The 26,773-nt window shown below is 54.9% G+C and overlaps 1 protein-coding gene across 6 annotated transcripts in view; it reads left to right on the top strand.

Annotated features, from left to right (window-relative positions):
- Positions 1–24,366, top strand: part of CLIP2 (CAP-Gly domain containing linker protein 2) — a 72,717-nt gene extending 48,351 nt beyond the window's left edge. The window contains exons 9-20 of one of the 6 annotated variants that reach the window (XM_041748933.1): positions 358–418; positions 7,023–7,127; positions 8,750–9,685; positions 9,989–10,069; positions 12,062–12,119; positions 13,622–13,705; positions 14,661–14,817; positions 17,273–17,432; positions 19,005–19,190; positions 19,526–19,588; positions 21,624–21,863; positions 22,319–24,366. In XM_041748933.1, the coding sequence (XP_041604867.1) occupies positions 358–418; positions 7,023–7,127; positions 8,750–9,685; positions 9,989–10,069; positions 12,062–12,119; positions 13,622–13,705; positions 14,661–14,817; positions 17,273–17,432; positions 19,005–19,190; positions 19,526–19,588; positions 21,624–21,746 (2,014 nt within the window). In that variant the 3' untranslated portion in view covers positions 21,747–21,863; positions 22,319–24,366. Of the gene's footprint in view, positions 1–357; positions 419–7,022; positions 7,128–8,749; positions 9,686–9,988; positions 10,070–12,061; positions 12,120–13,621; positions 13,706–14,660; positions 14,818–17,272; positions 17,433–19,004; positions 19,191–19,525; positions 19,589–21,623; positions 21,864–22,318 lie in introns of those variants that run through there. The other 5 variants (XM_041748936.1, XM_041748935.1, XM_041748937.1 and 2 more) reach the window with 5 other exon arrangements.
- The last annotated feature ends 2,407 nt before the right edge of the window (positions 24,367–26,773 follow it).

Genomic DNA, 26,773 nt, shown 5'->3' with positions numbered 1-26,773 from the left:
GGCAGGGGAAGAGCGCACCCCCCACCCCTCTCTCCCTGCCGCACAGTGGCTAGCACCCCGATCTTCCCCTGTCCTCCCACCCAGTCCCACAGCGGCCCCAGGGAGGAGGGATGTTGCCTGACACACCCCCATTTAGAGAGGCTGAGGGTCTCAGAGTAGAGGTCGGGAGGTGTGGAGGTGCTGGGAGGCTCTGTCCCCATCAGCCGGGGCTCCTGGACGGTGCCTTCTGCTCAGTCTCAGCATGGCCTTGGGGCCACTTGGTGGCCTTGCCGGTCTCTGCCTCTGCCAGTCTCTGCCGCTGGGAGGTGAGGCCCACTGCTCTGGGCCCAGCCCGCTCAGCCCCCTCTCCCCCTGCAGGAAGGTGGAGGACCTGCAGTTCCGAGTGGAGGAGGAGTCCATCACCAAGGGAGACTTGGAGGTAATGGTCAGAGAACCGCCTCTCCCCTGCCCCTCGCTCTACTCTGCTTCCCGCGCCCCGCCCTGCAGGGCAAATGGTCCCAAGGGCCAGGCAGCAGCTCTGGCCTCCCTGGGAGGGGGCTGGAGACATTTCAAGGGAGAAAACCAGAAGGGGCCCTTGGGAAAAGTCATGAGAGACTGGGGTGTCAGAGGTGGGGATGGCTCAGCTCCCAGAGCCCCGGAGGGGCCATGGTTCCTTTGGTTTGGCAGCCATATGGGATGGACCAAGGGAAGCCAGAGGACCAGGCCTGAGGACATAGTGGCTGGACTCCCCTGTCCCTTCCCTCTTTGTTGGACAGTAGCCCTAAAGGTATCCCTTGGGTCCTTCATTTGTCTTGGATTCTAGGAGAAATTTTGGCTAGAAGTAGCTTGTTGTTGGGTCTCAGAACTCAAAGATGGCAAAACAGTCCTGGGACCAGGCCCCAGGACTCCTGGCTCCTGAGCTCAGCCCGTGAGGATGAGCCCTTATGGCGCCTCCTCCATTACCATACCTGGATAGGTGGACAGGTGATCTGGTAAAGGTGAACCTTTCACTCTCTATTCCACCCCACCCTCTCTGCGCCGAGGGACTGGGGTTGCCCCCGTCAGTTAGTGAAAGCTCCCCACCACCCCCAGCTGTCCTCACCACACCACATATTTCAGGGCTCTCAAGGCCACAGTTGGGTGGACAGGAATGCCTCACTGTCATTGTCCTCCAGTTCCCTGGGAGGTGACAAAGGATGAGGATGCCTTGCTGCCAGCTGGGGCAGAGGACAGTGATTTCAGCCCTCTATACATTGGCCTGACCCACACTGGCCCAACTGGGTCAGTGATTCTCAGACTTGAGAATTCATCACCTAGAGGGCGTGTTCAGACAGGGTGCTGAGCCCAGCCCCAGAGTGGCTGTTTAGAGGGTCTAGGTGGGACCCTGAGAATTTGCATTTCTAGCAAGTTCCGAGGGGATGCTGCTCTAGGGGCCATACTTTGGGGATCCCTGCACTAGACCATTTTTTTAAGATTTTATTTTTAAGAAATCTCTGCACCCCACATGGGTCTCAAACTTACAACCCCAAGATCAAGAGTCACACGCTCCACTGACTGAGCCAGCCAAGTGCCCCTGACTAGATCATTACCGAGCTCAAATTGGAAATTATGGTTTCTGATTTTGTGAAGGAGCTGCCTTAGGAGCCCATGACTTCACTGCCCAGCAAAAGTGTGCCTCTGGTTGTCCTGTCCCTGGATGACCCCGGCTAGGGGAGGGACATGTGTGATCTGCATAGGGTCACTGCCAGCTGCCCCTCATGGGGCAGTTTTTGCCATCTGCGCTTACAGGATGGATGTCGGGGTACAGCCCCGATGTAGAAGCTTCAGCCCAGCATAGGACGTTCTCTTGTACGTTTGCAGGGGTTGCTGTGGGCTTTTGGGAAAAAAAACACCTGTGGCTGCAAGGGACAGAGACCCCTGCTCCATTCCACAGGGGGTTTATCTGAAAGTCTATCTGGACCTATCACCAGCAGTTCAAGGACCCAAAGCAAGAAATAGCATCAGAAGCCAAACCCATTCTTTCTCTGCTCAGAGGCATCCCTCTTCTCTTGACTCATGGTCAGGCTGCAGTCTGTCTGTCTCTCTCCTTGTGTCTCCTGGGCTCCTGGCACACTTGCTCCCTTCTCCTGGCCACGCACCCACCAGCCTCCTGGCCCCGCCCAGGCTCCAGCACCCACCTCCTGTAGCACTCATTTTTGTCCCCTGGAGAGAATCTGATTGGTTCCACAGGCTAGCCAGTGGGCTGGCTGGCTTTGGATCAGGTCTACATCCCAGCACCTTCAGCCCCAACTGGGAGAGACAATGACAGACAGTGACAGTCTGTCAAGGGGCACTGGGGTCCCCTTGCTGCTGTTTTTACTGTGACCATATTCATAATGACCAGAATACAAATGATCCCAAAGTTCCAGTCATCCCCACCCATCTTGAGAGTCAAAAATAAAACCCAGAACATTCCTGTGAGCTCCTGGTGTCCCTCCAGCTGTCACTCCATCTCTCTGCTTGTCCTCCTCCTGGCCTCACTCCCCAGTTCCAGCCTCATAGTCTCCTTCTTGATTTCCAAATGTTGGCCTGTCCCAGGGCCCATGTGCCCCTCCGTCTACGGTGTCCCCCAGAGCTTCCCGTCTGTGTCATTTGGGGTCCTCTGTGAGCTCACGATTCCCTCAGTCTCCCCCTGAGCACCCCACTGGTGTGCCTACTGGACATCTCCCCCAGGAGGAGGAAGGGACGGGCACCTGTGGCAGTTTCCAGAGGCTGCTGTAACAAATGACCACAATTTGGTGGCTTAAAACAATGCAAACTTATTCTCTCACTGTTCTGGAAGCCGAAGTCTGAAATCAAAGGATGGGCAGGCTTGGCTCCCTTTGGAGGCTCTGGGAGATAATCTGCTCTGTGCCTCTCTCCTAGCTCTGCTCAGGACTCCTTGGCTTATAACTGAGTCACTGGCTGTCCCCACATGGCCTTTGTCCCTAGGTGTCCCTGAGTCTCTGACTGGGCCTTCAGATAAGGACACCAGTCACTGGGTCTGAGGTCTACCTTAATTCAATATGACTTCATCTTAACCCATCACATGTGCAAAGACTCCCTCTTCCAAAACAAAGTCCCATTTGGAGGCTCCAGGTCACTGTGAGGTCTAAGGGGGGACACCACTGAGCATCCCAAATGTAACATGTACAGAACACCCGCACCCTGCCCCCCATCTCAGCAGTTGGCCCCACAATCCCACAGATGGTTGCTCAGCTGACTCCTCCCTCATCTCTCCATCAGAAATGCTCCTGACCTTGCCCTAGCCTCTGAAACCCTCTTCCTCCCCATGGCCACCTTTCTGGGCCAGGCCCCAACACCTTGCCCTGGACACCCGCACCAGCCCCTCCTTGGCACCTCCCGTGTCCTTCCACTGGCCATTCTCTGCACTGAAGCCAGATAGCCTTGAAAAATATAGCTTTGTAATTTTCAATGCTGGGAAATTTTGAGCCTATGCATAAGTAGGGAAGAAGGCATGATGTGTGAGCCCTCATCCTTTGCCCATCAGCCGGCTTCAGTGATCATGTCAACCCTGGCCAGTCTTGTTCCCGTCATCCCCACACCCACAGCCCCCTCTTAATGTTTGTTTAAAGCAAACTGCTGACCAAATCTCTTAAAAAGATAAACCAGACCCTGCCCCTTCCCTGCTCATACATCTGGTGCCAGGACCCCAGGTAAAAGTAGGCTCTTCCAAGGTGTCCCAGAGGAGACCGTGGGGGGACCCAGCCCTGCACACCCGTGTTCTGAGCATGTGGAGCTTGTCTGTCCCTGGACACCCCAAGCTCTGTATGCCTCTGAGCGGTTCCTGTGCTAATTCCTGCTTCTCCTTCAGGGCTTACCTTCAACTGTATTTTTCAGAGAGGCCACTTTTTTTTTTCTTTTTTAAAGATTTTATTTATTTGATGGAGAGAGAGAGAGAGAGAGCTTGAGCACATAAGCAGGGGGAGCTGCAGACAGAGGCAGAGGGAGAAGCAGACTCACCCTAAGCAGGGAGCCTGACTCAGGGCCAGATCCCAGGACCCCAGGATCATGACCTAAGCTGAAGGCAGATGCTTAACCAACCGAGCCACTCAAGTGCCCCAGGGAGGGCACCTCTGCCTCTTCATTTTGTGTCCATCTATTGCACCCCACCCCCAGCTCTGTTCTCAGCTCCAACCCTCCTTGCAGTGTACGCCCCTGGGGGATAGGGACCCTGTCTCTTTCCTGCACCTTTATGTCCTCCCTGCCTGAACAGGGCAAGAGCACAGGGAAGGTGCTTCTCCTGGAGTGGGAATCCCAGGTCACAGGCTGGGTACAGGCTGTCTGGTTCTTGAACAGATGTTTGCCACGTTGCACCCTGAGAATGTGTGTGCTCCTTCCCGATGATGCCCGAGCGGGACGTCAGGTCACCGCCTTAGGCTCGACCTTACTGGTGCTCGGTGGTTGTTGATGAATCGATCATCCAGGAGTTCTGTGTATCAGTGTTGCTAATTAAATACCACATGTTAGTCTTCACTTGCATGGGAGTGCTCACGGTAACAGGGAGGGCTGGGCGTGATGCAGAATCAGCTCTGTTGATTTGTGTGGTATGAGAACTAAAGAGAGGTCAAGAGCAGTGACGTGTGCCTCTGACCTTCAGGAGCCCCTGGTGCTACTGTGGAATCTCCTCCCCCAGTTAACGATTCCAGCCTTTGCCTTCAGTTACCCAGAGGGTATCCCGAGGTGGGAGCTCTGCTTCGCAGGGGTGTGGACACAGTGTCTCTGAAGAGAGGCAGGGCTGCAGGTGTGGAGCGTAGGCAAGGCTTGGCCAAGCTCCTGGATTTGAGCTGCAGCAGGGAAATGGGGATCCCTCCCAACAGGAGCCTCCTTCGATGATCCATGTTGCTGCTGAAAATCTGTGGCCCGCCTCCATGGAGTCCAGCTGGCTCAGGGGACGGTGGTCTGAGTGCCAGGCCTGGCGCTGCCCTGAGTTGCTGAAGCTTTGTCTCTCCGGAGTAGTCGCTTCCTCCTGTGAAATGGGGAGACGACTGAGACACCCTTCATGCGTGGGTTAGGTTCTAAAGTTAGCGCATGAGACAGAAGTTGCATCCACCCTTATGCTGCCTCCAGCACCTTGACCGTGGGCAAGGGTTTATGAATGTCAACTCCAGGGAGCTTGAGAGCGAGAAGCAGGAACAACATGATGGCCCCACTGCTGGCACCCTGGGCAGTGTCCCAGGAGCAGATGGGTAGCCAGATCATACACCCCACCTAAAATGTAGCCTTAGGGGTGGTTTTCCATCCCGGATTCCCGTGGTTGAATTTATCTTCATTAAGCAAGCATCTGAAGCAACTCCACTGGATTCCACCATGGAGACCCCAACCCGCAGACCAGGAGGCTAGAAGTTTGGAAAGGGGTTGATATGGCGCGGGTAGGTGGGGTATTCTTTTGGGAGACCCAAATGAAGCTGTCTTGGAATTGGGAAGCTGGGGGGGTGGGGGGCGGTGTTTTTTTTTTTTGCCGCAGGGCCAGCAGCACATCATATATGATCCTGCGCCCCCTAGCGTGGGTCCTGGGCTGAGCTGAGCTGCGGAGCCCACCCTCTATGGGGGAGAAGGGTGGAGAGCACCCCCCCCCCGACCCCTCCCACCCCGGGGCTGACATCCAGACACCATTGTCAGTCTGTAATTTCCTGGAATAGCCTGCGCATGGCTGCTTGTTAGCACTGTGGCATGCTGCCCTCTTGAGAGAGAGAAACAGAGAACTTTTGTAGTTGTTCTGTTAGGAAAATTCGCAGAGATAAGATCATAGGCCAAAGCACATAAACATCTCTCTAGCTTTGTAGGAATCGCAAGTGTTCCTCAGATGGGTTTACATGTCCCCATCACCCGTGCTAGTGACGGGTACGCGTTCTTGTTTTTATGCCCGTGTGCCATGTGGCTAAGCCCTGCCTCTTCAGACTGGCAGTACAGATTTGCTTTATTTTTTTTTAAAGATTTTATTTTTATTTATTAGAGAGAGAGAGGCAGAGACACAGGCAGAGGGAGAAGCAGGCCCCATGCAGGGAGCCCAACTTGGGACTCCAACCCGGGTCTCCAGGATCACACCCCAGGCTGCAGGCGGCGCTAAACTGCTGCGCCACGGGGACCGCCCCAGATTTGCTTTAAACTACTTCTGCTGGAGGCTGAGGAGGACCCTCTGGCTTCTCCTTATGATGAACTCGGGCTCCAGATTGCCTCGGGTGCCCTGGAGCCAGCTCCCTTGGCCCCTGCCACCCTTGGAAATCTGTTATGAGAAACCCAAATGCCAGCCTGGATGTCCTGAGAACGTCTGGCTTCATGAACGTGGGCAGTTAGAACAAAAGTGTTCTTATGGTTTGGGGAGACCAGGCATCCTCCACGGGGGGGCCTTGAGGGCTCTGGGGACACGCCGGGCTCAGCCAGAGCACCAGGGAGGCCAGGCTGGGAGAATCAATGGGGTAGAGATATTTTTTCAAACCTTCCCATTCGATTGGTTCTTGAACCTTCAGCTCAGGCCTGGGGGCTGGAGTCCTGGGTTCATTTACTGACCCATCCATCTGGGGAGCTCTGGTGTGCAGGACCCTATGCCTAAAATGAACAGCAGCCTAATGGGGAGCAGAAGTAGGCTGGGGCCCCTCTCCGGAGCTGCAAGGGGAAGAACCCCCTGCGGGTGACTGAAGGGAACCAGGCCCTGTTGCTACCCTCTCGCAGGTGGGGTGGCTTGGGCCGGGTTGCTTTGGCCCCTCCTCTGCCATTAAACAAACCTAGCTGGGGACCCAGCAAGGGGCAGCGGCAGGGCTGGGCCTGCCCTTCCCACCTCCCCAGATCATCTTTCCCCAAGCCGCCTCCTGTCCTTGACCTGCTCTCCTGTCTTGTTCACGGAAGATGACGCCTCCTCTTTCTCTCTCTCTTTCTCTCTCTCTCTTTCTCCCTCTCTCTCTCCCCCTCTCCCCCTCTCCCTCTCCCTCTCTCTCTCCCTCCGGCTTCCTCTGCCCTGTACTTCTCTCCCCTGGCCCGCCTCCCACCCGCCCCGGGTGGACCAGACCCAGACGCAGCTGGAGCACGCACGCATTGGGGAGCTGGAGCAGAGCCTGCTACTGGAGAAGGCGCAGGCCGAGCGGCTGCTCCGCGAATTAGCCGACAACAGGGTAACGCCGCCTGCGTCCCCCCACTGCCCCCTGCGGCGCCTTGGCTCCTTCTCGGCTCCTTCGGCTTCTCTGTTTTATTATTTTCCCTGTCTTTGGCTGCTATCCTCATTGTGTTTCGCCTTTTGCGCCCCTCCTAGAAGGAAAGTCGCGGTTTAGGGACGATTTTCCACTGAGGAGGAGGGGGTCGGGGCTCTCCCGGACCGGACCGTGTGCTCCAGCTTGTGGTCCCCTGGCTGGGAATGTCCTGTGAGGCCCTCCCCCTCCCTCCCTCCCCATGCATTGCCTCGACAAGGCTTTGTCAAGTTCAGAAATGGGATGGGGGTGGGGCTCTTGGGAATGGTCTGCCCCTTAGATGGGCAGGTGCAGTGACAACCTGTCCACACATGCCTTCCTTCTTCCCCAGCTGGGAGGCTGAGGAAGGTGGAAAGTCCGGGGGACTGCAGATCCAGGTTTCTGTATCCTAGGGAGGGGTGTTAATTATGGTGGTGGGAGGGGCTAGCCTGAAGGGCCTGGGGCTTTGGCGGGGGGGGGGGGGGGGGGTATCCCTAGGGCATGAGACTCTGTGTCAGACCCAGGGTTGGGGCTGCTGAGATACAGGAGATCAAGGAGAGCTCTGTTGGGAGTGAGGTCCTGCCAAGTCCCAAGGCTGGGTCTGGGTCCTGGGGCTGGCCTCCTGTGCAGGCAGACACGTCCAAACAGCTGGCCAGCCCAGCCTGTCTGCAGTCCTGGCCATGGAGCTGAATGGCTTGCGGTGATTGGTTTAAACCACCTGAGTGGGGTGTGTGTGGGATGAGCAATGGTCTGTTTCTGCAGGTCGGCCTCAGCACATGAGTGAGTGTGTGCATGTCTGGAGACACACAGCGGTCCCTTTGCACATGCTGGCCTTTGTAGGGTGACCCTGTGTGCTTGTGCAGTATGCGCACATACACGTGTGGATGCTGCTCTGCAGAAACCCACCCAGGCACCATTGATGGACTGGAGCCCCCCTACCCCAAGGCACCTTGATCTAAGGTTCAACCTGATTATAAAAACAAAAACAGATTTACTAAACTACAGGTCACCTTGAGAAACAGACGTCTTTTTTTCAAGTTAGTAAAAGATTTAAAACATATCGTTTCCAAATCTGTGACCCTCATCATGACCCGGATGGGTTTTTGGAGGATGAAGCCTCTGTTCTCAGTTATGCAGCAGGAGGCGGGTCTGGAAGCACTGATTTTGTTCTGCCTTTGGCCTTAAACCAGACTCTTCTTTGGCCACCTGCTCCAGACAGGCCCTCTGTGAATCGACCCATTCCAGCCGCAGACCCGCCCAGAGCAAGATAATGCCAAATTCCCTCCTAAAGAAAGCTAGAACCCCAAATGGGTGCTTTCTTTTAACCACAGATTTGTCCTGAGCCACATAGGGCCACAGGGACAGTCAGGTCCTCGAGTCACCAGGCTCCAAGACAAGGGAGTGTCTCTGGAGGCTGTGGTGGGCAAGGCTGCTGAGGACAGCTGGTACTCTGAGGGGGGTGGAGGGTAGGGAGGTGGCGCCCTTCCCTTCCATGAACCCCACCCCACCCCTACTCCCCATCAGGGCTGGGGGCCGGCCAGCTGACCTCCATCTCCCTTTCTCCCCGGCAGCTCACCACGGTGGCCGAGAAGTCGCGGGTGCTGCAGCTGGAGGAGGAACTGAACCTCCGGCGCGGCGAGATCGAGGAGCTGCAGCAGTGCCTGCTGCACTCAGGCCCACCGCCTGCTGACCACCCCGAGGCCGCCGAGACCCTGCGGCTGCGCGAGCGGCTGCTGTCCGCCAGCAAGGAGCACCAGAGGGAGAGCGGCGTGCTGCGGGACAAGTACGAGAAGGCGCTGAGGGCCTACCAGGCAGAGGTGGAGAAGCTCCGGGCGGCCAACGAGAAGTACGCGCAGGAAGTGGTGGACCTCAAGGCCAAGGTCCAGCAGGCCACCAGCGAGAATATGGGGCTCATGGACAACTGGAAGTCCAAGCTGGACTCGCTGGCCTCGGACCACCAGAAGTCCCTGGAGGACCTCAAGGCCACCCTGAACTCGGGCCCGGGTGCCCAGCAGAAGGAGATCGGGGAGCTGAAGGCTGTGATGGAGGGCATCAAGATGGAGCACCAGCTGGAGCTGGGCAACCTGCAGGCCAAGCATGACCTGGAGACGGCCGTGCATGTCAAGGAGAAGGAGGGGCTGCGGCAGAAGCTGCAGGAGGCCCAGGAGGAGCTGGAGGGGCTGCGGCAGCACTGGCGCACACAGCTGGAGGCGCAGGCCAGCCAGCATCGGCTGGAGCTGCAGGAGGCCCAGGACCAGCGCCGCGATGCCGAGCTGCGGGTGCACGAGCTGGAGAAGCTGGATGTGGAGTATCGGGGCCAGGCGCAGGCCATTGAGTTTCTCAAGGAGCAGATCTCCCTGGCAGAGAAGAAGATGCTAGACCACGAGCTGCTGCAGCGGTCAGAAGCCCAGAGCAAACAGGAGGCCGAGAGGCTGCGGGAGAGGCTTCTGGTCGCTGAGAACAGACTACAGGCCGTTGAGTCCCTATGCTCTTCCCAGCACAGCAATGTAGGCAGCTGCTTCTGCTGGGCTGGGGGTGGGGGTGGGGGCGGGAGCAGGGGTGGGGGGGCAGGGTGGAGGGGGAGGGGGGCACAGGCATGGGGACCCCAGCATTGGCTGCCACCTTCTTCCCAGCCAGGCACATGTGAGAACAGAGGGTCCCTCTCATCCCTCCTCAGCAGAGCAGCATGACCGTGGGGATCCAAAGTAGCCAGAGCTGACCTGGCTGCATCTCCACCCGGGGCCTAGAGAGATGGCGTATCTCGCTCAGCACAGGGCGTAGGCTTCCTCCCTATTCTCTGCTTCTTCCAGATGTGTCCCATTGTGCAGGCTCCTGGACACCCCCCAAGGTGCCAGCACCAGGAGTTCCATGGGGGTCATATGGTGTGGAGGGTAAGCCCTGCCCACCCCGGGTGATGGCAGGGGTGGGGGTGTCCCATCTCCAACATGAGTGCCAACCTAGGTGACCTGAGGACAGCCCCCTTTTGCCAGTCCTTTTTTTTAAAGATTTTTTAAATTTACTTAACTTTTAAATTTACTTAAATTTACTTAACTTGAGAGAGAGAGAACATAAGCAAGGTGAGGGGCAAAGGAAGAAGCAGACCCCATGCGGAGCAGGGAGCCCAACGTGGGGCTTGACCCTGGGGCCCCTGGCATCATAACCTGAGCCAAAGGCAGATGCTTGACTGAGCCACCCAGGTGCCTATCGCTTTTGCCAGTCCTGATGAGACTGAGCAACAGTCCAATGGCCCAAGTGTGGAGGGTCCCCTGAGTGGGTGCTGGGAGGCTAGAGGGGCATAGCTCTAGAGAGGCTGTTGCCACCAGTATCGGTTCTGCTCCAAATCTAGAAGTCCTCCAAACAAAGTCCTCCAAATGGCTCAGCATGCTGGGGAGGCCAAGGCTTGGGTGGCTGTGTCCCCACCAGCCTAGAAGGGCCTTTTGAGTAGCTCTGACCAAACGTTGTACCAAGACCTGCCTCACCTTTTCTTACCTTAACTCTTACAAGGTCGGTGTTGGCTCAGTTTCATAGGTGAGCAAAGCAAGACTGAGACAGAAACTTTGCCAGGGTTCAAGTCTAGCTCCACTGCTGGAGGGCCGACAGAGGGTGCTCAGGGTGACATGAGGCAAATCCTATATGAAGAACAGCAAGCAGTATGATCGTTGCAAGCAGTATGATCAAGGCCCCAGGGCTTCTTGACCTTCCCATTTCCCTTGTGCATTTGCACTAGGATAACTTCTAGCAGTAAGTGTTCAGGAGCCTCAAGTACAGATGCCTTTTTTCCAAAAGCTCTCCCTGTGTCCTGCCATGCTGTCCCATTGTGGCAGCCGTCCCATTGTGGCAGCCATCTCTTCTGCCCTCTTCTCCCAGGGAGGGACCATTTTTAACAAGTGCTCTCCCAGGATCCTGGGCAGAAGGTAAAGGAACAGCCCCAGAGCAGCTTGTGTGCACATGGCCTGGTTGGCTGCTCAGAGCAGAGAGGGTCCCTTAGCAGAGGAAGTTTTGGACTGCTGTGGTTCCCTTGGACAGCCCCCTTCCCCTCAGTCGCCTCACAGACCTTAGGCCAAGGAGTGGGCGATGACCTCAGGAAGGCCCATCTCTGGATTTCCACACACATGGAGCTTCGCTCTGGACCCACATGACTCTCAGATGCAGAGGTTTAAGTGCAGGGACAACTGGCTGAGACTTAAAAAGGGGGTTGGGATGTATGAACAGAAGTATGAGGGGCGGTTGATGGAGGTGACTGCCTACTCAGCTCTGTGCCACCCTGATCTGCTAACTGCAGGCCCAGAGGACAGCCAGCTTGGGTGGGAGGCTGGACACTTGGTCCCAGGAGCCATCAGGAGCCTGTTGATATTTGCCATCCAGATTTTTTTTCTTAATTGATCTTTTTCTGTGGCTTTTGGGTTTATTATTAAAAAGAAGTCTTGGAGGAAAAGGAAGTGGCATTTCTTAAAGTCCCACTGGGAGCTGGCCCAGGGCATGCTCTGTATACACTGCCTTGTGGCAGCCAATGCTTGCTTTATGGATGGGAAACGAAGGCTGGGATTTTGCCTCTGGATGATGACGGAAACAGATTTCCAGGACTAATCTCCACGGGCGTCCCAGGGAAGGAGACATGTGTTTAATATAATAGATGTTTTCAACAAAGGAAGGGGTGGGAGACATTCACGTGGAAGTCGCACAAACAGCCATGGGGGACACTGGGAGCAGGAGGCGGGTCCTCTGTTGTCAGGAAGGCAGGGTGGAGAACATCTGTGCTCCTTGCCACTGTATCCAGTCCCTGAGAGCCAATCTGTAGAGGGGTGAGGTGTGCTGGCTAGGTGGGCAGGGGCAGGGGGCAAGAGTGGGCACTGAGCATCCTCCTTACCAGGCTCTTCTTTCAGATGATTGAGTCCAACGACATTTCAGGGGAGAAGGTCAGGATGAAAGAGACCATAGAGGGTGAGTGGCTGCGGGCCGGGTGGGACCCTGGGCTTTCAGTTTATGAAGTGCTGGGCATTGTGCTAAGACTCTTGTTACTTGTTTGGGTTTTTTTTTTTTAGATTTTATTTATTTATTCATGAGAGACACAGAGAGAGAGGCAGAGACACAGGCTGAGGGAGAAGCGGGCTCCCTGTGGGGAGCATCCCGTTATGGGACTCAATCCCAGGACCCCAGGATCATGCCCTGAGCCAAAGGCAGATGCTTAACCACTGAGCCACCCAGGCATCCCTAAGCTTTTATAAATAAAGTGATTTTAATCACTGTAGGACAAGTCCTTCCTGCTCTGCTTTTTCAAAATTCTTTTGGTTCTTTTTTTTTAATTGATGAAACATTAACATAAAATTAGCTGTTTTAGGGGTTCCTGGGTGGCTTAGTCAGTTCGGCGTCTGCTTTCAGCTCAGGTCATGATCGCAGACACTCCTCTGCTCAGCAGGGAGTCTGCTCCCTCTCCCTCTTCTTGCTGTCAAATAAATAAAATCTTTTAAAAAATAATTAACTGTTTTAAAGTGAATAATTTGGTGGGCATTTAGTATGTTCAGTGTCATGCAATCACTACCTCTATCTAGTTCCAAAACATTTTCATTTCCCCAGAAGGAAACCGCATGTCCATTATCAGTCCCTCTACCAGCCACTGATGACCACTGGTCTGCTTTCTGTCTATGGATTTGCTTATTCTAGACATTGAATATAAATGGCATCATACAGTCCGTGGCCTTTTATGTCTGGCTCTCTTCGCTTAGCATACTACATTCGAGGTTCAATGACATAGCATATGTCAGTGCCCCGTTCCTGTTTATGGCTGAGTAATATTCCATCACATGCATCCATCACATTTTGTTATCCATCCACCTGTTGGTGGATATTGGGTCTGTTTCCACCTTTTGGCTGTTGTGAGTAGTGTTGCCATAAACACACACGTAGACGTCTTTGGCAAGTGTCTGTTCCAGTTCTTTGGGATGTGCTCCTAGGAGTTGCTAGGTCATATGGTAATTGTGTTTAACTCATTTAAGAAGTGTCTGCCAAACTCTCTTGGCTAGTCTTGCTCTTTTTCCAAGTGAGCTTAGAACCCGCAAATTTGGTTTCCCAAGAGCTGAAATTTTGTTGGTATTTTTATTGGTATTCTGGTAAATTTATAAAGTACTTTCAGAAATATGCATTTCTAGCACTTTCCATAGATTATCTTGTTTAGGACTGTTCTAAGGCTCTTGGACACACACTGGGTGACACGGGCACCATTATGATCCCCATTTTTCACTCAGGGAAACTGAGACTAAGAGAGTTAAATGGCCTGAGACCACAAAGTGTTGGAGTTTCTTATTCAGAATGGGTCACCCAGAGAGAGGGGGCTGATGTGGGGAGGACTTTGGATCCTAGAGGCCAAGCGTGGCCTTGTTTTCAAGTTCCTGTGGGAGGGCCACCCCCTCACCTACTGCACCCCTTGTCTCTCCCTTCTTCCCCAGGCCTACAGGATAAGCTGAACAAGAAGGATAAGGAGGTGACAGCCTTGAGGTCCCAGACCGAGGTGCTCAGGACCCAAGTAAGTGGTAAGTCTCCCTCCCACCGGGCAGATGCGGGGGGCCGTCATGCCAGTGGGGCATGGAGTGGGTGGTCTCCTGGGTCAGGGTGCTCTGCCTCGAGAAGGCGACGTGGGCCAGTCCCCCTGCACTGGACTTGCACCTAAGCAGCAGCGAGCAGGAAGGTGGAGCCCCCACGTCCTCCACGAGATGATCGAGGACCCTAGCTGGCTTCTTCCTCCCGAGCCAGCTCTGTGCTGTCTGTGTTCTGCATTTCTATCTACTTTCTCTCTCTCGTCTTGACTTCTTCATAGATCATACAGATCTCGCCTAGGTGCCCCCAGCCCCTTTCTGGAGGAAATGAGGAAATGCCAGGATTTTAGACTTGGGGCCTGGGTGGGGGGATGCCAGCCACAACAGGGAGCAAGACACAGAGGACACCAGGATGGGGTGGGGGATACGGGGTGGGCAGGGAGCCTGGGGAGAAGCATGGGTCTGAATTTGTGATTTTGTGAACTGGCGCTGCTTCTTGTCTGCCAGAATGCCAGTGGTGGTGTCCATGAGATTGCCCCCCGTCCTGCGAAATGGTCCCCACCCCCACTTCTATCCATGTGGCCTAATTGGTCCTGGCAAAGGTCAGTTGACCTCAAACCCCTCCAAGGCTCAGTTGAAGATTTAGCTTTCCCCTGCCCAGGACACCACATAAACGCTTGGGTCCTGTCTCTGGAATGGTGGCCTGCTTCCCCAACATCAGAGGGCCCGCGTTGCTGTGCTTGGGGTTGTGGCCTGCTTTGTGTAGCTGTTCTCTTGGCCCCTTGCTGTCTGGCTCTGCAGGACTAGAGAGACCACACAGTAGACTGTGTCCCTATAGTCTCCAAGAAAGCCAGCTCCCAGCCCAGGCCTTGGGCCCCTGCCCCAGTGGGACAGATTTCCACGGAGGTCTTGACTTCTCTGCTCTCTGTTCTCCCTGCTGCCTAACCCTCAGCACTGGAGACAAAGTGCAAGTCGGGAGAGAAGAAGGTGGATGCCCTCCAGAAGGAGAAGCGGCGCTTGGAGGCAGAGCTGGAAGCTGTGTCCCGCAAGACCCACGACGCCTCAGGCCAGCTGGTCCTCATCAGCCAGGAGCTGCTCAGAAAGGAGCGGTGAGTCGGCCATGGGTGGTGTGGGCAGCCTGCCTGACCCTAACCCTGCCCCCGACACTGACCCCACTCCACCTGACATTAACCGTTGTCCTTGGAGATAGGGCAGGGGTAGGGCAGGTGGGATAGGTGGCTGGCCTCACCAGTGATCGCCGTGCTCCTCTGCTGAGCTCAGATGAAGCCTCAGAATCCTTCTCAACACAGATCTCCAAGCAGAGCTTGTAAAGAAAGACTAGTGGTTCCCAAAAGTCTTAGTCTCTGGGACCCTTTTAAACTCTTCAAACTTATGGAAGATTCACAAATAGCTCTCAAAAACTGTAAGAAGCCTGGGGCAGCCCGGGTGGCTCAGTGGTTTGGCGCTGCCTTGGGCCCAGGGCGTGATCCTGGGGTCCTGGGATCGAGTCCCACGTTGGGCTCCCTGCATGGAGCCTGCTTCTCCCTCTTCCTGTGTCTCTGCCTCTCTTTCTCTCTTTGTCTTTCATGAATAAATAAATAAAATCTTTTTTTTAATGTTTTTTTTCCTTTTTTTTTTAAAATTTTTATTTATTTATGATAGTCACAGAGAGAGAGAGAGAGAGAGAGAGAGGCAGAGACATAGGCAGAGGGAGAAGCAGGCTCCATGCACCAGGAGCCCGACGTGGGATTCGATCCTGGGTCTCCAGGATCGCGCCCTGGGCCAAAGGCAGGCGCTAAACCGCTGCGCCACCCAGGGATCCCAATAAATAAAATCTTAAAAACAAACAAACAAAAAAAACTGTAGGGCAGCCCGGGTGGCTCAGTGGTTTAGCGCCGCCTTCAGCCCAGGGCCTGATCCTGGAGACCCGGGATCAAGTCCCACGTTGGGCTCCCTGCATGGAGCCTGCTTCTCCCTCTGCCTGTGTGTCTACCTCTCTCTCTCTCTCTCTCTCTCTCTCATTAATAAATAAATAAAATCTTTTTAAAAAAATAGAAAAAAGAAAAAAAACTGTAACAAGTCAGTTGCAGGTCACATAAATAATATTCTTTTGATAAAAAGTAACCATTTTCCGGGATCCCTGGGTGGCGCAGCGGTTTGACGCCCGCCTTTGGCCCAGGGCGCGATCCTGGAGACCCGGGATCGAATCCCACATCAGGCTCCCAGTGCATGGAGCCTGCTTCTCCCTCTGCCTGTGTCTCTGCCTCTCTCTCTCTCTCTCTCTGTATGACTATCATAAATAAATAAATAAAAATTAAAAAAAAAAAAAAAAAAAAGTAACCATTTTCCAAAACAAAAACTGTTTCAGTTTTCAGTTTCTTTCTTTCAGAAAAGAATGGCATTGTGTTACATTTGTGCAAATTTCTTTTGAATGTCCAACTTGATAGAGGACAGCAAGATTCTCGCATCTTCCTCTGCATTCAATTTGAATGATTTGAAGTATATAAAGAAAATCTGGGCTTACATAGTTATTTAGTTGGAAAAGAGAAGAGTATCTTAATATCCTTTTCATACTTTTTTTTTTAAGATTTTATTTATTTATTCATGAGAGACAGAGAGGCAGAGACACAGGTAGAAGGAGAAGCTCCCTGTGGGGAGCCTGATGCAGGACTCTATCTGAGGACCCTGGGACCACAACCTGTACCGAAGGCAGATGCTCAACCTCTGAGCCACCCAGGCATCCCTTAAAAATAAAATGTTAAGGACACTTGGGTGGCTTAGTTGGTTAAGTGTCAGATTCAGTTTCGGCTCAGGTCCTGATCTCATGGCTTGTGGGATCCAGCCCCACATTGGGCTCCACACTCAGTGGGAGTCTGCTTGGATATTCTCTCCCTTCCCCCACTCCCCCACTTGTGTTTGCACACGTGCACTCTAAATGAATAAATAAATAAATCTTTTTTAAAAAATCTTATTAAAATTTTTTTTAAAAATAGAATATCTTGCTACACAAGGGCTCTTGGGTAAATGGATTTTTTTAAACAATTTTTAAAAACATACTCTATTTTTTTTTAATCTTTTTGAGAGAATGAGTGAACATGTGCATGAGGGAAGAGGCAGAGGGAGAGGGAGAGAATCTTAAGCAGACTCTACGCTGAGTGCAGAGCCTGATTTGGGGCTCTGTCTCATGACCTTGAGATCATGACCTGAGCTGAAATCAAGAGTTGGATGCTTAACCGGCTGAGCCACCCAGGCACTCACATTTTATTTAATTTTTAATTAAAGGCTCTGTTGTCTCTTTTTAAAAACTTAAAAAAACATTCTAGAAAAGGCCCAGTCCCCTTAACCATGATCCCATCCCAAAATCCCGGCCCCTCTCAGGCTGTCACCAAATGGTTGCATGCTCCATGTTTCCACTGCAGCCCCTTCTGGCACAGGTACTGTTTTGATAGCCAGTGCCCCCCTCAGGGTGGTCAGCCTGTAGGCACCTGGCAAATCTCTGGAACATGGGAGCAGAGGGTCAGGGCTAACTAGGTTTTATGTGTGCCGTCTGTTGATCCCCGCCAGGAGCCTGAACGAACTTCGAGTGTTGCTACTGGAGGCCAATCGCCACTCCCCAGGGCCGGAGAGGGACCTCAGCCGTGAGCTCCACAAGGCTGAGTGGAGAATCAAGGAGCAGAAACTCAAGGATGACATCCGGGGCCTGCGAGAAAAGCTGACTGGGCTGGTGCGTAGGCAAGGGGTAGCCTGGGGGAGGGGGAATGCCAGGGTGGGCGAAGGCCACTCTGGCCATGGAGACTGGAGACCTCTTGGGGCCATCCCAGGGACAGTCAAATCCCAGGACAGGTGCACGATACTGTAGAATCACAGGCACGGTCAGTGATGTAGCTGGTGGAGGGGCCGTGGGTGACCCCTTTGCAGACATCGTGGCTGACCGTGTGGAAGACTTCTGAAGACCCAGTGTCCAGAGCTAGGATGGGCTCCTGCAGGGTGGTGAGCTCCCCATCTAGGGTAGTAATTAACCAGAAACCAGCTCCTTCCTCAGGGTTTTGCAGTGAGGATTCATGCATCAGTTTCAGGAAGGAGATGAGACCTATTGGAGCTCCTTCTAACACTGAGCTTCTAGAGCTGAGGCTCCTCCATCAGGAACAAAAGGTGGGAAATGATGGGAGCACAGGATAGAACCATCCCCACCCATCCCCCTGTGGTCAGCATGGAGGACAACCTTGTGGCCAGCGACCAGGCCTCGTCAATCCAGAGTGTGGACAGGACAGGTTCCGGAAGACAGCTCTGCTGCCATGGGAAGCTGCTCCAAAGCCCCTCATTGCCCTCCCAGGCAGCTGGTGGGTTCAGCCACCGCAGGAGACGGGAGAAGGGAGGCCTCATGGGCAGGAGGGAGGCACCAGACTCCTGTAGGGTCAGGGGGTCGGGGTCACTCACTGCACACCCTTCCCGTCCTGGCAGGCCTAGCCAGCAGGCAAGATTCCAGGGCCATTTGCTGTCCCTGTGGCTCTGAGTCTGGGCATAACTCTGGAGAAGACAAGGTCCTGGGGCCCGCAAGGACTTTCAGGTCTTGATTCTCTGAGACTTTCCCAGAGCCTCCTGGGATGGGGGGCAGTGCCTTTCTGGGTAATCTCCACAGGGCCCAGGCTGGTCGAGTTCATACGGGAAGCTTTCCCAGGCAGCCTGTCCTGTGCCCCCCTGCACTGTCCCCAGAGCCACAGGAGAACTAGGGAAGGGCTTGGTGGTTAGACACTCCCTGGAGTGAGGGAGTTTTGGGTGGAAGAACAGAGTAGAGCAGAAGGATCTGGAAGCACTGGTGCAGGGGCAGAGCAGAGTAGCTTTGTGTGGGAGCAGGGAGGCTGGCAGGTGCATCTCCAGGGCCGGGGTGAGCAGGGAGCAGCTCCAGAAGGAGAGGGGAGGAGGGCTCTGAGGAGGACTTCAGATGTGCTGGAAGGCAAGGGGTGATGAAGCTGTGGGTCTGGGGGTGAAGGGACACACATGGACGCAGTGTGGAGGGAGTGGGGCCACAGGAAGGAAAGACGGGAGGTGCTTCTGGATCTCAGGACCTGGAGAATGGGAAGCATCTGCCAGCTGGGATTTCAGGGCAAGGGACCTTTCTGGACACTTCAGTGAGGACCCTCGAGTGAGGGAGGAAGGCCTGACCCGGGGATGAAATGGGCCAGAGGGTGGGCCTAGAGGAGAACGCGCGCTCTCCAGGCACACACGTGCACACATCTGTACATGCGTGCACACACACGCTCACGCGCATCCTCTTCCTCTCCCCCACCGCTTCCAGGACAAAGAGAAGTCCCTGTCGGACCAGAGGCGCTACTCTCTCATTGACCCATCCTCGGCCCCCGAGCTCCTGCGGCTGCAGCACCAGCTCATGAGCACAGAAGACGCGCTGCGGGACGCGCTGGACCAGGCTCAGCAGGTGGAGAAGCTCATGGAGGCCATGAGGAGCTGCCCCGACAAGTCCCAGGTGAGCCGTGGGCCAGGGCTGGGCTGGCCAGGGGGCAAGCCACGGGGTGCTCGCTGTTCTCTGGAAGTGTGGCCCTGTCCTGGGAACCCTGGTCTGGATGGGGAGGTTCAGCCCCGTCCTCTGGGGGTCCCAGCCCAGGGGGGCACATGGCTTGATCCTGAACCGCTCAGATTCAGCTGGGGATGCAGCCTTGCCCTGAGAGCCCTGGGGCCCTGGAACCCCTATTCTGAAGAGCCTCTGATGGTTCCACGGGGGAGGCCCGGCCCTCTAGTGGCCACACCGGGAACTGCCGCCTGGTGACCCTCGCTCAGCCCCTGCCCGGGACTCTTTAACAGGCCATCAGCAATTCCAGTTCTGCAAACGGCATCCACCAGCAAGACAAGGGCCATAAGCAAGAGGTAAGGGATGCCCTGGCCCCCCGGGGGACACCCTGCCACACCCACGGCCCTCCCACACCCTGGGACCACAGCTGACCTCCCCATAGAAAAAAATCCTGAAAAGCCACCTAAATCACAGAGGTGCATTGTGCCAGAGGCTCTGCAGTCGGGTCTCACATGCTGGGAGCCCAGGGAGGTCACACTCAATTCAGCCATCATCTGCTCTTTTAGCCTTGTTTCTTTTTCTTTCTTTTCTTTTTTCTTTTCTTTCTTTTCTTTTCTTTTCTTTTCTTTTCTTTTCTTTTCTTTTCTTTTCTTTCTTTCTTTCTTTAAGATTTTATTTATTTATTCATGAGAGACACAGAGAGCAAGAGAGGCGGAGACACAGGCAGAGGGAAAAGCAGGCCCCATGCAGGGAGCCCGATGTGGGACTTGATCCTGGGACTCCAGGACCACCACCTGGGCCGAAGGCAGGCGCTAAACCGCTGAGCCACCCAGGGATCCCTGTCTTTTAGCCTTGTTTCTTTTTCAAAACCTTTTATAATAAAAGTTTTTAGGTTTCCTATTAGGAAACTTTTGGGGGAAAAACCCAAAATAGAAGATACTCAAAGAGATGACCAAGATTGACATTTTTTTTTTTAAAGATTTTATTTATTTGACAGAGTGGGAGAGCACAAGCAGGGGGATGAGGCAGGCAGAGGGAGAGGTAGAAGCAGACTCCCTGCTGATCCAGAAGCCCAATGTGGGGCTCGATCCCAGGACCCCGGGATTGTGACCTGAGCTGAAGGCAGACACTCAACCACTGAGCCACCCAGGCGCTCCCCATGCTCCTTTTTTTTAAAGCGAAGATTCCTCATTTGGGGTTTGGCTAATGGTTCCTTGTGATTTGAGCCAGGTTATGCATTTCAGGCTAGAATACATCCTCAGTGTTGTGTCCTTCTCTGGGCCTCACAGCTTGAGGGACATGATGTCCACCTGCCCTCACTCCTAATGTGAATTTTGATCACCTGGTCAAGATGTTGTCTGATTTCTCCACTGTACAGTGACTGGTTTTTTCCTAACAAGCAGTCTGTGGAGAGAGACTGTATGATCCTATGAATACCCTGCGCCTCCCCGAAGCACGCCCTGGATTGAGCATCTTTTGATGACTCTTGCCTGAGCAGTCTTCACTGTGATGACTGTGATTACTGTAAAGTAGCACCTCCTGCAGCATCTTGATGGAATAGGTGGCATAGTCCATATTCAAGATTCCCTTCTAGTTGTTTTACAGAATATATTTTTTAAAGATTTTATTTATTTATTCATGAGAGACACAGAAAGAGAGAAAGAGAGAGGCAGAGACACAGGCAGAGGGAGAAGCAGGCTCCATGCAGGGAGCCCGATGTGGGACTCGATCCTGGGTCTCCAGGATCAGGCTCTGGGCTGAAGGTGGTGCTAAACCGCTGAGCCACCTGGGCTGCCCAGAATATTTTATTTTTATCCTATTTTATTTTTTATTTTTATTTTTAAGGTTTTATTTATTTATTTGAGAGAGAGTGAGAGAGCACAAGCAAGGGGAGTGGCAGAGGGGGAGGAGAAGCAGACTCCCTGCTGAGCAGGGAGCCCAATGCAGGACTCGATCCCATGACCCCGGGATCATAACCTGAGCTAAGGCAATCATTTAACCAACTGAGCCACCCAGCACCCCAAATTTTAATTTATTTAAGTTGGCCCCATGCCAGGGGCACCTGGGTGGCTCAGCGGTTGAGCATCTGCCTGCAGCTCAGGTTGTGATCCTGGGGTCCTGGAATAGAGTCCCACATCGAGCTCCCTGCATGGAGCCTGCTTCTCCCTCTGCCTATGTCTCTGTTTCTCTCTGTGTCTCTCATGAAATGAATAAATAAAATCTTTAAAAAAAAAAAATTAGGCCCCATGGCCAGTGTGTAGTCCAGCTTGGGGCTTGAACTCAGGACCCTGAGATCATGACCTAAGCTGAAATCAAGAGTCAGAGGTTTCACTGACTGCGCCCCCCCAGGTGCCCCTTGACTGTCATGTTCTAACACGCCCCACCCCACAGTTAACCCCAGGAGTCCCCCACAGTGTGACAGGCACCCACTTGACTCCCAGTACCAGCCTGATGAAGTGGCAGGAACCCAGCACCGGCTCTGTCCCTGGCTGGCCATATGACCTGCATGAGTGAGGCTGGAACATGGGAAGGCACGCAGGTCCTTCCATCTGGGACAGTGGAGCCCCCGGCCCCCACGCTCCCTTAGAGGCGGGAGAACCTTGGCTGCCAACTCTGCCAGGAGCCAGGCCTGTGAGTAAGGGGCAGAGAGACAGAGTTGGGGGGGGGGGGACCCTACACCAGACCTGCCAACAGGGGAGATGGGTGATGTTCATACTTTGTGTGGCTCTGTCCCTCCAATAACCCTGCAAGGCGCATCGGCTCATCCGAGTTTACAGACATGAAAACTGAGGCCAGGAGTCTCCACTCCAGTTTTCATTGCCTCGGATCCGGCCTCCACACAGGCGCCCCGTGTTCTTTGTAAAACCCATCTGCTCTCGCCTCTTCCCTTCACCTGCTCCCACCCCGCCTCTTGTCTCACCAGGCCCCCCAAACATGGCAAGAGAAACTTTTCTGCCCCAAGACCTTTGCACATGCTGTTTCAGCTACCTGGCACAGGCATACAGCCCAGCCACCCCCTTTCCTATGACACCCCCATCCCCACCCCTCCTGGAGACACCTGCTAATCAAGCTCTTCCTCTCTCCAGGAGAAGCACTGACCCTGAGGGATCCCATGGAGCGCCCCGTCCACACCAGAGCCCCTGCAGCCTGCCCCGGCGGCGCCCCCTCCAGGCAGGGGCCAGGACTGTCACTTTGGAGACAAGAACAGTGTTTGTAACAATAACGTGCCCACTGCCTCGGACAATCCCCCATCCCCGACCCACCTGCCGGACCAGGAGGCTTCCTCAAGCACGACCTTCCACAGAGAGCGGTACAGTCCTGGCCTGGCCCCTGGGACCTTCGGCCTGGACACCCCGGATACCCCAGCAGTTTCCAGAGTTTGTTGAGGGGGAGGCCGAGGTGATCTGGCCAGGCCCCCTCTCCCCAGAAGGAGCTGCCTTGCGGACCATCTTGGCACCCCGGGCATGTCCCTGCCTCCCTTTCTTCTCTTTCTTCTCCCGGGTTCCCCTTAGACCCCAGAGAGCCATGTCCCGGGAAAGGGTCCAAGGAGGCCCAGCTAGGCACCAGGGAGGGGATTCCAGTCCTCGGGAGCCAGGTAGGGCCCCCTTTTCTGCAGCTACTTCCAGGCTAGGTGGTGTCCAGGCTTCCTGTCCCCACAGACAGTGGTACAAGCCCCCCACCCCCAGCCCATCTACCTAGTAAGGCCCAGATTCAAGTTGTTGGGGGGCAAGGTCCTTCCCCTCCTCGACCCCCCAGCACCAACTCATATGCATAGCTCCAAGCTGCAGGCCAGAGGGTCACCACCAAGGCCAGGAGCCACAGTATTAGGAGAGTTTGGAAGCCCCTCCCCTCGCCCCTGCCATGGGCCTGGCTCGAAGCTGGGGCAGGGCGGCTGCCAGGGAGCCCAGGGCTCTAGGCAGGTCTTGACTGGGCAGTAACGTGGTGTCCCCTGGGCTGACCAGATGTTCCAAAACTGGGCCTCTTGTTTGTCCACACACCCTCGCAAGCTCTGACACAGACACCCACTGACTTTGGCATCCGCACAGTGGGTCACACACGCACACGGGGCCCTGTGGGTGGGGTGTTTGCGGCCAGCCATGCTCAGGCCACATAAGATGCACAGGCCTGGGTGCCCAGAACACATGCTCTTAGGACCGAGCCCCCAGCCTAGCAGTGCCGTGCCCACACACACTGCTCACATTCCTGTGTACACCCCCAGGTACACGTGGGCAAGTGTTCAGGACGTGTGTGCCATGCACATCCATCAGAACGCACATGTACCAACAGCCCCCTTGCTTCCCAGGCACCTGCCCAGAACTCTGTAAGCCTTGTCCCCCTGTAGCCAAGAAAAGAGCCCAAGGGACATTGGTGATAAGAAACATCTAACCACCTCTCCCCTCTGCCCCTTGAGCCCGGCTGAGTTCCTCCAGGCCTGTGTGTGGTGGGAAAAGCCAATACAAAAGCCTCTAGAGCTGGAGGACCCATAGGTCATTGTCTTGTGCCTCAGCGTCCCCACGGAGGGCCTGCCTCCACCTCCCCCAGCTCAGGGAGAGTTTTCACTCGGGGCCCTCCCCTGCCAGGGCCTCAAGGGGGAAGCCTGTTGTCCCACGGAGGCGTTCCAGAAGCACGTCGGAAAGGGTATGGCATCTGTGCCCTGGGTGGCTCTTGGGTGCTCCTCGGCACAGGTGTGTATGGTTCCCATCCTTGCCCAAACGCAGCCCATCCTGGAGGGGCAGCCAGTTCGTCCCATCAGTCCCCACTCCCCACTGGCTTCTGGTAGCTCTCGCATGCGGTTTTATTAACAACAGTCTAGAAGCGATGCTTTAGTGGCCTAACCCGGAGTTAAATACTACTCTTTCCAGCAAAATCCGGCAGCTCACTCCGCCTACAGGAGGCACTGATTAGTCTACTAACAGCCAAAGGCCCACACCAGGAGGGGCTGAGCCCCCCAGGGCGGCTGGCAGGTGTCAGGTGGAAAGAAACCATTTGCTTGTGAGCGTCTCCACCTGCCGGTGTAGGCTCAGCCATGCCCCATCCCCAAGCCCTCCCGCACCCTTGTTCTCCCTAAAGTGGAATTGTTGAAGTGTGGCGAGTCCGTGCTCGAGACAATAAAGCTTGTGACTGACGTCCAGGACCCGTGCTGTCTGCTTTTCTCTGTGGGCGTGCCAGGAGTGAGTCTCATCCTATTAGTTGCCAGCTAATTCCTACTCAGTTGTGAATGGCTGATGCTCAGAGAGCCTGGCATTAAGAGGTCCAGGAGATTGGGACCTGGCCTTGTCCAAGGAGCAGGAACCCAGCAGGGATGGGCTGAGGACCAGAGACAGTGGGCAGCTGGGGGCAGGCTCGGCAAGGCTGCCAGAGAGCGCTGGGGATTTGGACTCAACTCTGTTAGAAGTATGAGGGAGCCCCTAGGAAAAGGTAAAAATCTCCCTGATGGGCAGAAGAACTAACATGAGTTCCCTGAGTTCAGCTAGAACACAGAGAACCTCAGAGAGCGAATTCTATCTCCTGCAGCCAGCTTTCCAGAGATCGAGTGAACAGTCAAGGTTTGGGGAGCTCCAAGGTCATTTTATAGGCCTTGCACTTGACGCTGCCGCCCTGGGAGACTATGCAAACCTCTCGAGGTTAACAGCTGAACGTGTCTGGAAGCTTTGCGCTGGCTCCCAGGCGCTGCGTCAGCAGAGAAGGAGGAAGCAGGGGGAACTGTCCTTGGGTGAAGAGTTTGAGGCAAGGGCTGTGCGCACAGGTGCGGCCAGGGCTAAGGGACGCCCCCCAGGGGACTCCATGGAAACCATCGCAAAGCAGCTGTGGCTGGAACTGCAGCTGTCCAGAGGATCCCACCCCAGGTGGGAAGATGCTGGAAAGGATGCCCCCAGCTCTCCGGCCTTCCTCCGGCTGCCCCTCCCCAAGCCTGAACCCAACCGGAGTCCGAGCATAGCAGCCTATTGCAGGGCGAGAGGCCGGCCCCTGGGCACACACAGCCCCGATGGAGGGGGTGCAGAATGGGCCTGGAGGTGGCAACAAATAGGAAGCAATCGGCAGTATCCATCACAATAATGTGCTGGGATAGATTTCTACAGCCCCCTGGTTTTGGCTTCGGCTGCCTCGAGTGTTCTTGGGCTCTGTCCTTCCAGAACTGACCTTACCCACCCAGCATTTTGAAATTCAAAGAGCTTCTGCAAACAAGATGCTTTCCTCTCCAGGCTTATCAAACACCACTGTGATTTCTGATTTCTTTTCAATGCCCCCCCCCAGGCCCAGTCACAGAAATGGGGTGGTGGCTGCGGGCGCTAAATGTATCACCCTGCCCCGGGGAGGGTGTGGAGCCGCGGGAGCATTTCTTTGACTGGTTTAGCCTTCAGTGGGAACTGCACACTGGGGGTTTGTGGTCAGAAAAAAGGGAACACCTCCCGCCATGGCTCCCACGCCAGCAGGCAGGGACCGTCACGGGGAGAGTGGGGGGCCTGGCCTCAGGCAGAGGCCTGCAGCACACAGCTTACTGTCACCAGCACTGACAGTGTGGGGGACACGAGGTCAGCTGCCAAAGGGCCTGAATCTTGAGGAAGGAGCTTCCCGAGTCTGTCTGCCCAGGGGTCGGCATCCAGGAGGTGTCAGAAGGAAGGAAGACCCCTGAACTAGCATGAGATACCCTCCTTGAGTGTGGGAGGGGCACAGAGTGTCCTGTCCTCAGGGGTTCATGTGCTGGTGCTCAGAAGTGGGAAGCTCCAGGGATGGGGGTGGGGGCTTTAGGAAGGCAGGAGGGCTTTAGAAGGGCTGGAGGGGTGGCCTTGACCCTGTGTGTGTGTGTGTTTGGGGTGGAATGTGGGGTCTGTGTGGAAAGACCTCAGAGACTGGACATCCTTGACATCCAGCCCAGCCGCCACCCTCCTTGACATCCACCCTGCATGCCAACCGCGCAGACCAAGCCCTTGGCTCCACCTCCCTGACCCTCAGCCTCCTTCTCAGCAAGCTACAGAAAATAAAGCTCAATCTCTGTAGGGTCTAAATGAGACCCCTGAAGAAGCCCTTAGATTAAAAAGCTCTACTGATTGTTTCTCGCCATCTCCTAGCTTAGAGGGGGAGGTTCCCTTGCTCCACCTGCAGGCCCGTGGGAGCCCCAGCTGCCCTCTGGGTGTGCCCCTCCACGATTCAGCTTAGGGTCAGCAGATCAGATCACTTCCACGGTAGGGGAGGAGCCCTCCTAGAGGAGGAGCCCTCGAGCTCAGCACAATCTCAGGCTGGAGGTTACGTGGGACCGGACAGAGTGCAAGAGGCATTGTCTACACCAGAGACTGTTGTTGGATTGGTGGTGTTTTGTTTTGTTTTGTTTTTTACATTTTTAAAAAAGATTTTATTTATCTAATTGACATACAGAAGGAGCACAAGCAGGAGGAGCAGCAGAAGCAGGCCAAAAGGCCTGAATCTTGCAAAGCATGGAGCCTGACCCAGGGCTCGATCCCAGGACCCCGGGATCACGCCCTGAGCTGAAGGCAGCCGCTCAACCGCTTAGCCACCCAGGTCCTCCCACTCAATCCCTCTTG

The sequence above is a fragment of the Vulpes lagopus genome, chromosome 3, assembly GCF_018345385.1.
Source record: "Vulpes lagopus strain Blue_001 chromosome 3, ASM1834538v1, whole genome shotgun sequence".
NCBI classification, from domain to species: Eukaryota; Metazoa; Chordata; class Mammalia; order Carnivora; family Canidae; genus Vulpes; species Vulpes lagopus.
This window is presented reverse-complemented; position numbering and strand designations above follow the sequence as displayed.